General features: G+C 32.3%; 1 protein-coding gene across 1 annotated transcript; it reads right to left on the reverse strand.

Moving 5' to 3' along the window:
- Positions 1 to 6,251: 6,251 nt before the first annotated feature.
- Positions 6,252 to 12,402, reverse strand: LOC107433501 (replication factor C subunit 3). The gene is made up of 11 exons (XM_048470594.2): positions 12,201 to 12,402; positions 11,972 to 12,082; positions 11,484 to 11,516; positions 10,483 to 10,651; positions 9,946 to 10,127; positions 9,095 to 9,231; positions 8,843 to 8,941; positions 8,207 to 8,276; positions 8,048 to 8,122; positions 7,367 to 7,412; positions 6,252 to 6,653 (listed from the first exon to the last, which is right to left on the reverse strand). The coding sequence occupies exons 1-11, from the start codon at positions 12,282 to 12,284 to the stop codon at positions 6,595 to 6,597; spliced, it is 1,065 nt and encodes a 354-aa protein (XP_048326551.2). The 5' UTR covers positions 12,285 to 12,402; the 3' UTR covers positions 6,252 to 6,594.

The following is a 12,402-nucleotide window of genomic DNA, read 5'->3' on the forward strand; positions in this document are numbered from 1 at the left end:
ATTTATGAAATCCAAATGCTTTAAATGATTAGATTTACATATTTTTAACATAAAAAATTTAGGGATATTTTATTGGAACCTTATTCTATATAGGTATATGTACATGAGAATTTTATTATTAATATGTCCTAATAGTTTTCTATTAGAACTTTACCTTCGGCATTTTAAAGGTTGAGATATAAAATTAATTTTTAGAGTTTAAATTAGCCCAATTGAGGTTAAATTTGCTCTCTTATAGTTTTAGTACATCACCTGATTTATTTAGACCATTAAGACATCTTTAAATGTTAACCTTTGAAGCAGCTCAAAGGCTAATATATGATTAAATGTTTTAATGGTTTTTCCATCAAGGTGTCCAATAAAAAACTAACTATCTATATATAAATGTACAACGTAACATATATTATTACCTCTAATTTTCCTTTGTACTTTGTGGCTCTCAATATAGTCAAAAAAGGAGACCATTCAATTTATCAATAATCAACTTAAGTTAGAAACATTTATTCATACAAAGCCTAAACAATCAAGTTATTATGAAAACACATATGACCCATCCTATTTATTTATATGGCAAAGTTACTTCAAGGAGAGACCTAGTGCCCCTGTTTCATCTCATATGATTTTATACAGAGATATTGACATGGTGCCATAAACCAAAAGCTTGGAATTTCTACGAATTTCTTTGTGAATCAAGCTATAGTCAAGCTTCATTTTCAAATGGGGTTTAGGGTTTATTAGTTACCGTTGGTGTTGTTTGAATCTTACTGGTCCATGTGTCTATTTTGTTTTGTTTGTATTTGTTTTCCTTTAGATAAACAGTGCACTTTCAACTTTTTTGGTTACCAAGCAAAGATGCATCATGTCATTTGTTGAGTCAACTAAAAGCTATCTCATTGTTTATGTTTTGCCACGCCATCATGTGAGTCAGTAACCATTAGTCAAAACCATTTGTTCTTTCATTTGAGCTTGTATAAATGCTTGGTCATCCCCAAGCCTAAGTTAGTCTGAGTTTTTCTTCTATTGTTGCTATTTGTAAGCTTATTGAGCTTAGCTTATCAATGAATTGAACTAATTTAGTATTGGGTTTCTACTTGCTGCTTTCAATTTTAGTAACTCAAGTGTTTTCCTTTATGACTTCCTATGTCAAGTATCCATGTTGAAGTGTATTCAATAGAACAAGTAGAATAGAAATGTGCTAACCAGACACTTTGCAGTATTAGATTATGCTTCAATTGTCTTACTGCAAGATGAGCACTATAGGTTATACATAAGTTTCAAAGTAAAGTAAAATCACAAAGTCAAAATGACAAAACACTAGGGATAGGAGGCCAAAAGGTGAGATTCAACAAAATGTTAGATATGACATGCCAAGTTGGCATGATAAACCATCACTACAAAAATCAAATATAATTATGTAAAAATTCACTTTCAAATAACACAAGTTAAGATTATTCTTGAAACTAATTTTGTATCCAATCAAACTTTGAATCTTAAATTGCAAAGCTAATATTTTAAAACTAGAAAACCAAATTCCATTAAAGATTATAAAAATTGTTTATACCACAACCATTTAAGTTGTCAATGCAACTTAGGCTCCAAGTCTCTTTGTTGCTTCTTCTATAATGGAAAGCTTAATACCCTTACCTTTTGGGAAAGGATACCCATGGATTGGTTCCCTCGCAAATAGTGAAAACATTACTCAATCAGATCACAAATTCATGATCAATGGTATCCTGGACATAGATCATTTCAAAGTTTCCCTTGTGCTTCTCCTTATTCTTAATAACACCAACACACGCCCTATTCCTTCCACTAGTCACCATGACCACATTCCCAACATCAAACTTGATGAAGTTTAAATCTAGTTTTACTTTGTCATTGATACTAATAAAAGGGTATGGATATGTGAGGACCCTTCCAAAGTTATCTATCAAAACCTTAGGATAGTCACCACTAGGAAAAACCCAATAGAAAATTTTACAAAAAGTCTAACAAAGTCTCTCCTATAAACGGAAATTTCTGAATTATTCTCTACATAGAAAGCTCATCTAAATTCCAGTTTTTGATGTAAATTCAACTTTCAAACTCATAAGATTTTATAAAACGTCCACACTATAATTCCTTAAAACAATTTAAAACAACATAATGATAAATCTAGCTTAAGGTCAATAGTTTAATCAATCCCAAAATACATTTAAAAAAATATTTAACTCACAATACTGATGTTTACTCATCCTCGCTCTATTATAGAATTAAACGCAAATTCTGTTCGAATACTAACATATACCATAAAAGTTACATAGAAAACAATAATGTTATTCAAAGATATTGGGACTCTCTAAATATCTTAAAATTACTTTTATTATTTTGGATTTTCAAAATTGGACTCCAGAGGCGTCCAGCTATACAATGACCATGAATAGTTATTACCCAACATTGAGATTTTTCTTATATATACCTAATTTCATAAAACTGAGTATTTCATTAGCCTCTTTTAATCATTGGAAACCTCAACGCAATAAGAATTTTCAAGTAAAATTTCCAGCACAAACCAAAATTAATTCAAAATGGTAATTGGCAAACTATATACCAAATGGAAAATTTGGAAGGTAAGGATTAAGAATATTTAGCTCAAATTCACAATACTCATAGCCAGTGGTTGGAAAATAGTCGTTGGCTTTAGGAGCCCCAACCTTGGCACATTGCCAGCTAGCCAACTATGAAATTTGGTGAACAAGGTCATTGACATCTAGGTTTGGGCAGTGGCTGGTTCATGTCGATGTTGGGTGGTCAAAAATAATCTATTCCAGCTGAACCTGAGAGAGAGAGAGAGAGAGAGAGAGAGAGAGAGAGAGAGAGAGAGAGATGGCCATCATTGTGGGAGAGGAGAGAAAAAGAAATATGCCACATAGCATCTGTAGATTAGTGACACATGGCACCGCTCAAGGATATATTCAAACATCTATTTACATGCTTTTTGATAAAAACTACCTGGTAAAATTAGTTTTAGAAAAATAAGTGTAACTTTATAGATCCATAACTTTTCAACTGTAGGTCCAAAATTAAGTGTGTCACTAGTCTACAGACTCATATCGTCGAACACTATATAATGATATATAATTCAGCCATAATTTATACAAATAAAAATTCAATCTTGACCTCGCTTTTTCAATTTGTACCTCACCTTGATCTACCCATAACTTTCTGATTTTAATTCTGATTTTTGCATGCTGCTAGTTTACGAACTTGTGATAATGCGTACTTCTCAATGATGCCCTAGTCAAAATCAAACTCTAGCTGTGCTAAAAAGTCAACTATGAAGCCCACTTGGTCAATCTAGTCAACTCCAATCAAACTTGGTCAAAAATTCAAATTTAAAGCATTTTCTCGGATTTAGGTGTCACATATAGTAGATAGTTCACCCATCATAGGCATTCAAATTCAGAATGCCTTTCTACCTGAATTGTGTAGAAGGAACTTTCCAGAGCTTCAACTGCAAATAAATACATGTTTAAAAATTAGATTTATCCCTAACAAATGAATTTAGAAACTCATTCACATGCTATCATCCAATATAATTTACTGAACAATGAATTACTAACATCAATAATTTAAAAAACTCCAAGGAAATTAAAGAAGACAAAACATAAGTAAAAGAACAGGCTTTCTCATTGGCATTGTACAATTTTTATCGTAAACAGTTGTGAAGTAGATGATACGAACCTAGATCGACTTGCTTTTGTAATATATTAGCTCGGATCGAAATTAAGTTCAGATTCTAATGGTCACCTTGATCCCTAATCAACTTGTGATTAGAAATCTTAGTATATGTCGAAGACGCCACAATAGGTGATGGATGTCCTATTAATAAGTCAATCTAAAACACTCGATCTCTACTCGATGTTTTAGATGTTCAAAGAGAATAAAGACAATTCTTCTCACAAATAATTTTTGAATAATAATATAAGCTGTCATTCCATTGAAAAATAAACCCTTAAATAGGCTAAAGTTACAAGAAATCAAACCCTAAAACAATTAGGTTAATTTCGGCCAACAGAGAAAGAGATTAGGAAAGTGCCGAATTTTTCTAAGTTTCCAAAACTAATTTGTATTAATTAATTCCTTAGTTTTGAAATATGAATTAATTAATTTACAATCAAAATAATAAAATATCAACCTTCCTAAATTGATTTTTCTAACAAATAATTAAATAAAAACCAAAATAAAAAACTATTTTCTCAAACAAAAAGTTAATTTTAGATTCGGAAAGTATTTAACTAGCTTTCTAAACAAGCTGTCTTTGTCTAATCACCGGCTAGTTTAGGCTCAAAATCACCTCCAATATACCATGTAGGATGCCAAATAGGATTAGAATTGGTTCCCACACGTTGCCATTGATTGGAATAAGCAAAGCTTGCTTGAAATGTAAGAAAGTCCTTCCCAATGCCAAAACTGCAAAAATTCATCCATACTGAAGACTTGTGCGCAAATGATGAACTTGGATGCCTTTGCTTCTGCCTTGATATGATTTCATGGCCTCTTGGTGAACTCAATCACGTTCATAAGCTAACAGACTAGTCCGTTGCTGTCCGGAGTTCATAGATGTACCAAAACAGTGTCTTGGATCCATTTCTACCTTTATAACTTGGATGCATAGTACGGGCTTGGAATTTTCAAGTATTATCGTGCCTTCTTGAGATTTAATAACATCTTATGTGAAGCTAACCAGATTGTCCTTAAACCTCTTAGCTTGTGCCCTAGTAATTGGTCTCATCTTCAGTTGCACAGAATCAGCACTCCAGCGTATAATTGATTGTATGGGTATAAGTGGATTCTTCTCAGTAGGCATATGGTGTCACTTCATACTACCTATAAATCCTTTCAATTTTCACAATGGATCATATAAGAAAACATATACCGTTGTTCCTTTGCAAAATGATATAATAGATTGTCTTTTATACCTTGAAAATTATACTTTATCATGCAAAAGAAATAGAATTACTTATAACAAAGAAGAAATAATGCCATAAATAAGTATAACAATTTAAGAGGATAAGGTAATTACCTTTGCACACGTGAAAGGGCAGAGCAAATGAAAGGAAGCTAACGTTCCTATCACCTTGTGGGTCCGAGGTTATGAGTTCAATTCTCGCTCTAGTTGTGGCATGTGGTATACTCAATCTTGCTCATCCTTGATGGAAAAGGAAGCTACAAAGGCTTCATATCATCTCGTCTTAACCTTGATAAGGTTGTAAGATAGGCTTAACCCTTGGGTTGATGAATCTCACGCAGAGATCCATTTTCTATTTACCAAAAAAAAAAAAAGCATGGTCTTAGCCTCTTTATAGACAAAAATGACCCTTGGTATCACAAAGAAGACGAAAATTCTTACATGTTTTAGGGATTGAAAGAACATCAACACCATCAAACACCATACAAGAGCATCATGTAGCTTTGTCCTTCCAAATTTAAAGACAACAATCTTTGCCCCTTCTTTAAACCAAGACATTGAAGAAGCAATGGTTTTGTTCAATCTATTAATCAAATAAGATATAAGACGGGTTTTGTTTTTCTTTAGGGTCAGTTTCAATCAAAATCCCCATTAAATTGAATTATTTATTATTTATTTATTTATTTTTGGGGCAACACTAAAAAAAATTGAATTGTTGATTATGAACATTGTTCTTTAATTAAATTGAGCCAATTTTTAGATAACGAAAGAAAGTGATAATCAAACATGAAGCGCTTTTTTTTTTTTTTTTTTGGCCTCTAAAATTTCCATTCTAGAGTATGGTATTATTAAACCATTTTTTTTCCATTCTAAACTTTTGTTTAGTTAATAGCTAGCATTGCAGTTTCTTTTTTCTATTTTTTTTTTTTTTTAGGGTTACATTTTGCTAATATTTTTCTAATGCACATTGTTCCACTAGAATTCAGAAAACACCATCAATGAATCTAAAAATATTTTACTTTTAACTGTTCGTATAAAAGAAAATTACAAAAAACAATAATATTTAAATTCAGAGTAAGTAAAATAAGTGTATTCTGTAAATTTTAACTTTCCGTGCAAATAATGAACTATTTTTTCTCTTAAGGATTTAAGGATTGACATAACTATTGGTTTCTAAAATATAATTCAAAACTCTAGCATTAATATCCTCGTTAATAGGAAGAGAATTACATGTGGTTTGGATCTTTTTTTTTTTTTAATTTCTTTCATATAATAAGCAGATAATCTATTGGTAACAGAATGGAGGATAAGCGTTTCACTTATAATATCAATATTCGGACCAGAAAAAAATGTAGAGTACAAAACAATAAATAAAGAAAAAAAAAAGTTTTTGCTCAAAAAATTAAGGTGAAGCCACCATAAGGCATTTCAGATTAAAAATTACAAAGACACTAATCAAAAACACCTTATCGACACTATTCAAAAACACCTGATAATGACATTCTTTGATAAGATAAACACTGGGATAGACTACTAATCATGGCCATCACATATTCCAACATTACTAATCATGGCCATCATATATTCTAACATAATTCCACATTCCAAAAGCAGAGGAAGATATCATGCTAGGTTGAGAGTGTTCAGCCGAATGTTGCAATGAGGAAAGCCTTATAAATGCTCATGAACTTGGCCACGAATGCTGCAAAAGAAAAAATCAATCCCATACGAACCAGATGGCGAGATATCATCTCAGAAAGGCAGTTTATATAATTGGTTTCTCTCTGAATTCCATGTTGTGGAGGGATTTCAGCTTTGTAACAAAAGAAGTGTGTGTGTGTGTGTCTGTGTGCGTGTGAGGGGGAGAGGCTTCAATGCTTTCATGTTAAACCATGATATATGCAAGGCTTTACACAAAAATAAACAAAATTATCTGAAACACCTAAAATCTGGGATGATCATGAATAAAAATGCATAGTACTGGAGCATGCAACCAATGCCATGTATGTATATAATAACCTGCGTATGCTGCTACAAGTAAGAATATGAAGTGTAATTTCCATTAATAAAAGAATGCTGATGATTGCAAGCAACAAATACTAGAACATAATATCACATGACTTATTATAAGCATAGCAACTGCACCAATGAGCTAAAAGATTATACTAAAATTAAAGCATATGCTAGTAGTCATCTTGAGGATTGCATCTAATCAAGGAGAAAGACTTTGGTACAAAGGTTGCAACATGTGAAATATAAAATAAACCACCAATCACAAGACAGTTATTTTTAATGATATCATCACTTTCATAAGCATATAAGACCTACAAAATAATTATTATTATAAGTTCAGTAATAAAGCACGCTTTAAGGCAATTCAACATCCTATAATAGTTATCAGAAATATCAGAATACCTTCTAGGTGAAATATTGCTTTTTGTCCAAGACGCATCCTGTGTTCCTATCAATTTCAAAAAAGCAGTAAGTGAGAATTGAGAGGACGAAGAAATCATCACAACAAGCTGATATATAGGCCCATGTCACCAACAAACTCCCAACCCCACCTTTCTTCTTCCTTAGTTTTTCTTTTTTTTTTTTTTCCCTTTTTTTTTTTTTTCCATAAATGAAACAGTCGCTATTTGAGTTATTCATCAAAATAATAGCCCCTTTATTAGCAATTTCTTTTTCTTTTCTTTTTTTTTTTTTTTCTTTCTTAAAACCAAAAGTTCATTTTGTGTGCCTGTGTTACTATATTGTTGAGTCCGTTTCCCTTTTTCTCTGGGAAAATTACAAAGTTTAGGTAAATTACTTAATTTTTTGGCTCAAAGTAAAGATATCTATACGATAATGAAATCAGTGCTACTATATCGTTGAGTCTATTTCCCTTTTTCTCTAGGAAAATTACAAAGTTAACATAAATTACTTAATTTTTTGGCTCAAAGTAAAGATATCTATGTGATCATGAAATCAAATGATTTCTCTGCACCAATTTAGTGGGGAAAAAGACAAAATTTCCCGTTAGCATAAACCCTCAAAACATTACTAGTTTGTACAAAAGAGACTATAGTACATAAGAGGGAAATAAAATGAACGTACATAATATGCTGCCCAGTGGCAGACCTCATGCTTCAATTCTATGTCCAATTTCTTCAATAATTCGTAAAGCAGCCTCTGAGCCAACAATGAAAATATACTTCAACCAAAGTGAGAAAAAGTAATACAATCATTGTAAAGAATGCGAAACGAAAACTTTACCTTCAAGATGATTTCTGGAGGAATACAATTTACAAGTAACTCATACAACTTAAGTCGAACCTGATAAAGCCTAGTGCATAGAGACAACTCTTTGATTAGAAAGTATGAAGTAAAACATCACAAGAAAATGTAGATCATCCCAAACTATCAAAGTAAAAAATATAAACCGACACATTCGCAAGAGAATAAGAAACTATCTAAAATTCCTCTGCTGTTTATATGATTCACTGCCAGAATATGAAAACCCGTACATTAGACTCATATAATTTCATACCAAATTTACACATACGGAAAAAAAAAATTAAAAAAATTAAAAAATAAAAAAGAAAGAAGAAGAAGAAGAAGAAGAAGAAGAAGAAGAAGAAGAAGAAGAAGAAAAGAAAAGAAGATAGAGAAGGGAAAATAATAGAGAGAAAGACAAACAAAATATCTAAAATGTTATACAAAAAGGTTTGGTTCCCAAAATCTCGTACAAGGATAGCACATGTATAATAAAATTGATGGTTTTTGTTATATCGCATTTGCTTGAAAACTTGGGTTTATTCAAAATAAAATAAAAGCAGCTGGCAGACGCTAAAGTAGCTAGACTCAATTATCCATATGGTGTCATATTATAAGATACATAAAAACAGACACCTTTTTGGGCTCTGCTCCTTCATTATGTCAGATGCAATTTCAGAGATGTATTCCTCCCAATCCATTGGTGGTATTGATTGGTTGCTTGTGAAAGGATATCTGTACCATATGCACAATACATAAACGTTACACAGTTGAAAGAGCGTAGATATCAAGAACTGCTTGATATCTAAGCACTGCAAAGACAGGAACAGAGAAGAAAAAGAATCTTGACACAACTACTGATTACTTAGACGAGAGGTGGAGCATTACTGTTGTACACGGCAAGTCTCAAATGATAATATAGCTCTTCTTAAACTCCGATTTGATTTTTCAGCTATACGAGCAGCAAATCCAGATGGAATTTGCAGTCCTTCTTTCTTCCCAATGAACTCCAGTACCTTAACAATCTGCCATTTAGAATGCAAAACAAACATGTTATGAAGCACAGCAGTAGTGACATTAACAGTCTCACTGATAAAACCAACATTGTCAAATATCACCTTAACAATTAGGAAGTCAGTGACTTCACAGGATTACTAATCTAAAAGAGGGGTCGCCATGGACCATGGTTGAGGAATTCAGCAATATTTGTTGAATCAGTAAAGAGATATGTAAACGTATTTTTTGCTATTATAAAAAAAAAATATGTACAAGCATGCTATAGAAAACAAAAGAGGGCTCCTAATGACACATGAATTCCCATTTTATGCGTCAAAACTGAAAATTCCTTCTTGACATCATGAAATAATACTCCATACCAATAACTAACAAAAGACATTAGTTATAAATAAAACCAAAAAACAAAAGACATTAGTTGATCAGTAAATCTATAATCCTATCATAATTCAGCATCCTCCACAATGAGGGGATCATATTTAATGTTTAACACAAGCATATTGTCAATTGGAATATACTATTATTCTGTTTGAATATCATATCCCACGAGGATGTTGTCTGTAATTGGAATTTTGATTAATCTTGAGTAACAAACTTAGGGTCAAATTATGTCAAGATATTTCTGAAGCTGAAAGGAAAGCTAATCAAGTTGTGTGATGAGGCTATGTACTTTTGGACAACGAGTAATTAAACCAGACACCATATCAAATGAGATACTTATCCACCTGTTCTTCTGTTGGTGCTTTGATTCTGACATTTAGACACCTGGACCTGATGGCTTCAGTAACCTTTGAAGAGCTGTTACAGCATAATATTAGCCGGCAATAAGTGCTATACTTCTCCATTGTTCTCCGAAGAGAATGCTGTGCTTCTCTCGATAGTTTGTCAACCTCATTGAGAACCAAAACTGAAATTAAAGAAGAGAACATAGCATCAGTTTAAAGAAGAAATTTCAGGTCCAGGTGTGGAAGTTAAAAAGGAATCTTGTGTGTGTGCTCATTAATAAACAAAAGGACTATTTAAAAAGAAGAAGCAGGGAAGGAGAAAGGAGGAAGAAGGAAATCATTCCTGTTAAGGACTAGTAAACAACACTAATAACCATTTGGACAACAAGTAACCATAAGATTTATATAAAAAATAATAAATAAATAAAAACTGCCAGTAAATACTTGAAAATAATAATATAACTTACCCAACCATGAAAACATCCAAATATACAATAGTCATGCTAAATGAAACGCATGTAAATTTTCCTAAATTACCTTTAAATCCCTTTTTCCCTTTTGTGTCAATTGGTCTATTCTTGGCCATTTCTTTAATTATCTCTTGAACAATATATCTGTCCTGAAATCCTGCATCACTGGGATTCAGTTCCACATGGTTGGTGCTTGACAATGTTGTTAGCTCTAAATCAATGTTTCTACTTCCAGCCTGCAAGAAATCATAGAAGTGTCTATTTAGAATGTCCTAACAATAAAGGTATCAGACATGCATACTCAAAGAATGCGACAACCCATATCCATATTCACAATTTGAACAAAGGCAACACTATAAACTAGTAAAGCCCTTTTTATGTAAATGTTATCAAAATTCAAAGTCACATACTTCAAATAAAACATGCATGAGTAACTACATAATTTTTACCTTCAAAAACACTCTATTAAAAGCCACAAGATAGCTGTTTTTCAATTCAAAAGCATCTTCATAAAAGATTTAAAACATTTTACATAATATCATTCCCTCATACCAGAACTCTTTCCAAGAATGACTATGTCTTTTGCTAGAAACACAATCTTTTTACAAAAAGCAAATGAAAATACAAGGATGGCTAGTAACCCCACCTTTTCAGGTGTTCAGAGTGTATGAATAAAACTTAACATTTGTCAAGCGATCTTATAAACCACGCTTTCACCAAAATTATCTTTTAGAGAATATCTTTTTCAAGGAAAAAATCAAATCTCAGAGCTGAAAAAGTAGTTTATTCTCCCAATCTAACAAAAGAGGCATAAAGCTTTCTAAACATAAGATATTAATTGCTCCATTAAAAACTGGAATGCATTAAAATAAAAGTTGTGAAATAATGATACCAATTCATTATCCTGGTATGTTTTCTCACATTGCTAGGAATGACAATTGTACATTGACAAATCCTAACCTACTTTACAACAAAAAATATTTTAAGAGTAGTAAATTGCATGTTCTATTACATAATGCTATGGTTATTTTAACAGTAATTTACATATTAAAAAAAAAGGGAGCTTACTTCAACTTTCCAGGTCCTATTTTCCACCTTCACCTGAAACCAAAATGAAGAAAATTTCTCAAACCACATACAGGTATAATAGGTATCAAATAAAACAAGCCAAAAAAAGAAATCAATAAATAAAATAACTTAAGAGTTATAGAGATAATGATTCCTACAAACTTCTGCTACTTACAACTCGTTAGCAGGCTCACTGAAGCTACATATATCACATATTTCCTTTTCTTCGTACTATTAAAACCTTTCTCAAATTATACCAAGTTTCTTCAAGACTTTTTTTCTTATTTAACTGGAACCGTTCTTGACCATACCCAATAACGAAGTAGAAGAAAAACGAAGAGGTTATTTCTTTTTGTTTTCTAGTACTTTCCCAGTAGACAAACAAAAGGGTAAGAGGCACATATCTGAAGGGGGAAAAAAAAAAAAATCCCAAAGTTTTGGTTCCGTTTTGTAAGCATATGTTTTGAAAGATGTTAGAAAGGGCAGACCTTCTCAGCACTGGGTCCGAACATCTGGCAAATGATGGCCATGATTAGGGTTTTCTTGCCAGAACCAGACGGGCCATAGAAGAGCAAATGCGGACAGTCCTGCTCAGTCACCTATACAAATTGAAACCCAAAAATCACAAATAAAAGAAACGAAAACTAAGAATAGCAAAAATTTAGGGAAATTGGAAGCGGAAAAGTAGAAGAGAGTCGAGAGAAAAAAAGAGGGTACGAGCTTCTTGAGGTTTTGGGCAACGTCTTGATGGACCATGATCTGGTCTAGGGTTCTGGGACGGTACTTGTCTACCCACAACATCTTCTTCTTCTTTTTGTTCCAAAATCCCAAACTGAGAGAAAGCCCCCAACACCTCAACTCGGAAAAGATCTGCAACTAGTAAAAGTGGCGGGAATTTAAAATGGATATCGCTGTTTTC

Source organism: Ziziphus jujuba, chromosome 8 (genome assembly GCF_031755915.1).
Source record: "Ziziphus jujuba cultivar Dongzao chromosome 8, ASM3175591v1".
Lineage (NCBI taxonomy): Eukaryota > Viridiplantae > Streptophyta > Magnoliopsida > Rosales > Rhamnaceae > Ziziphus > Ziziphus jujuba.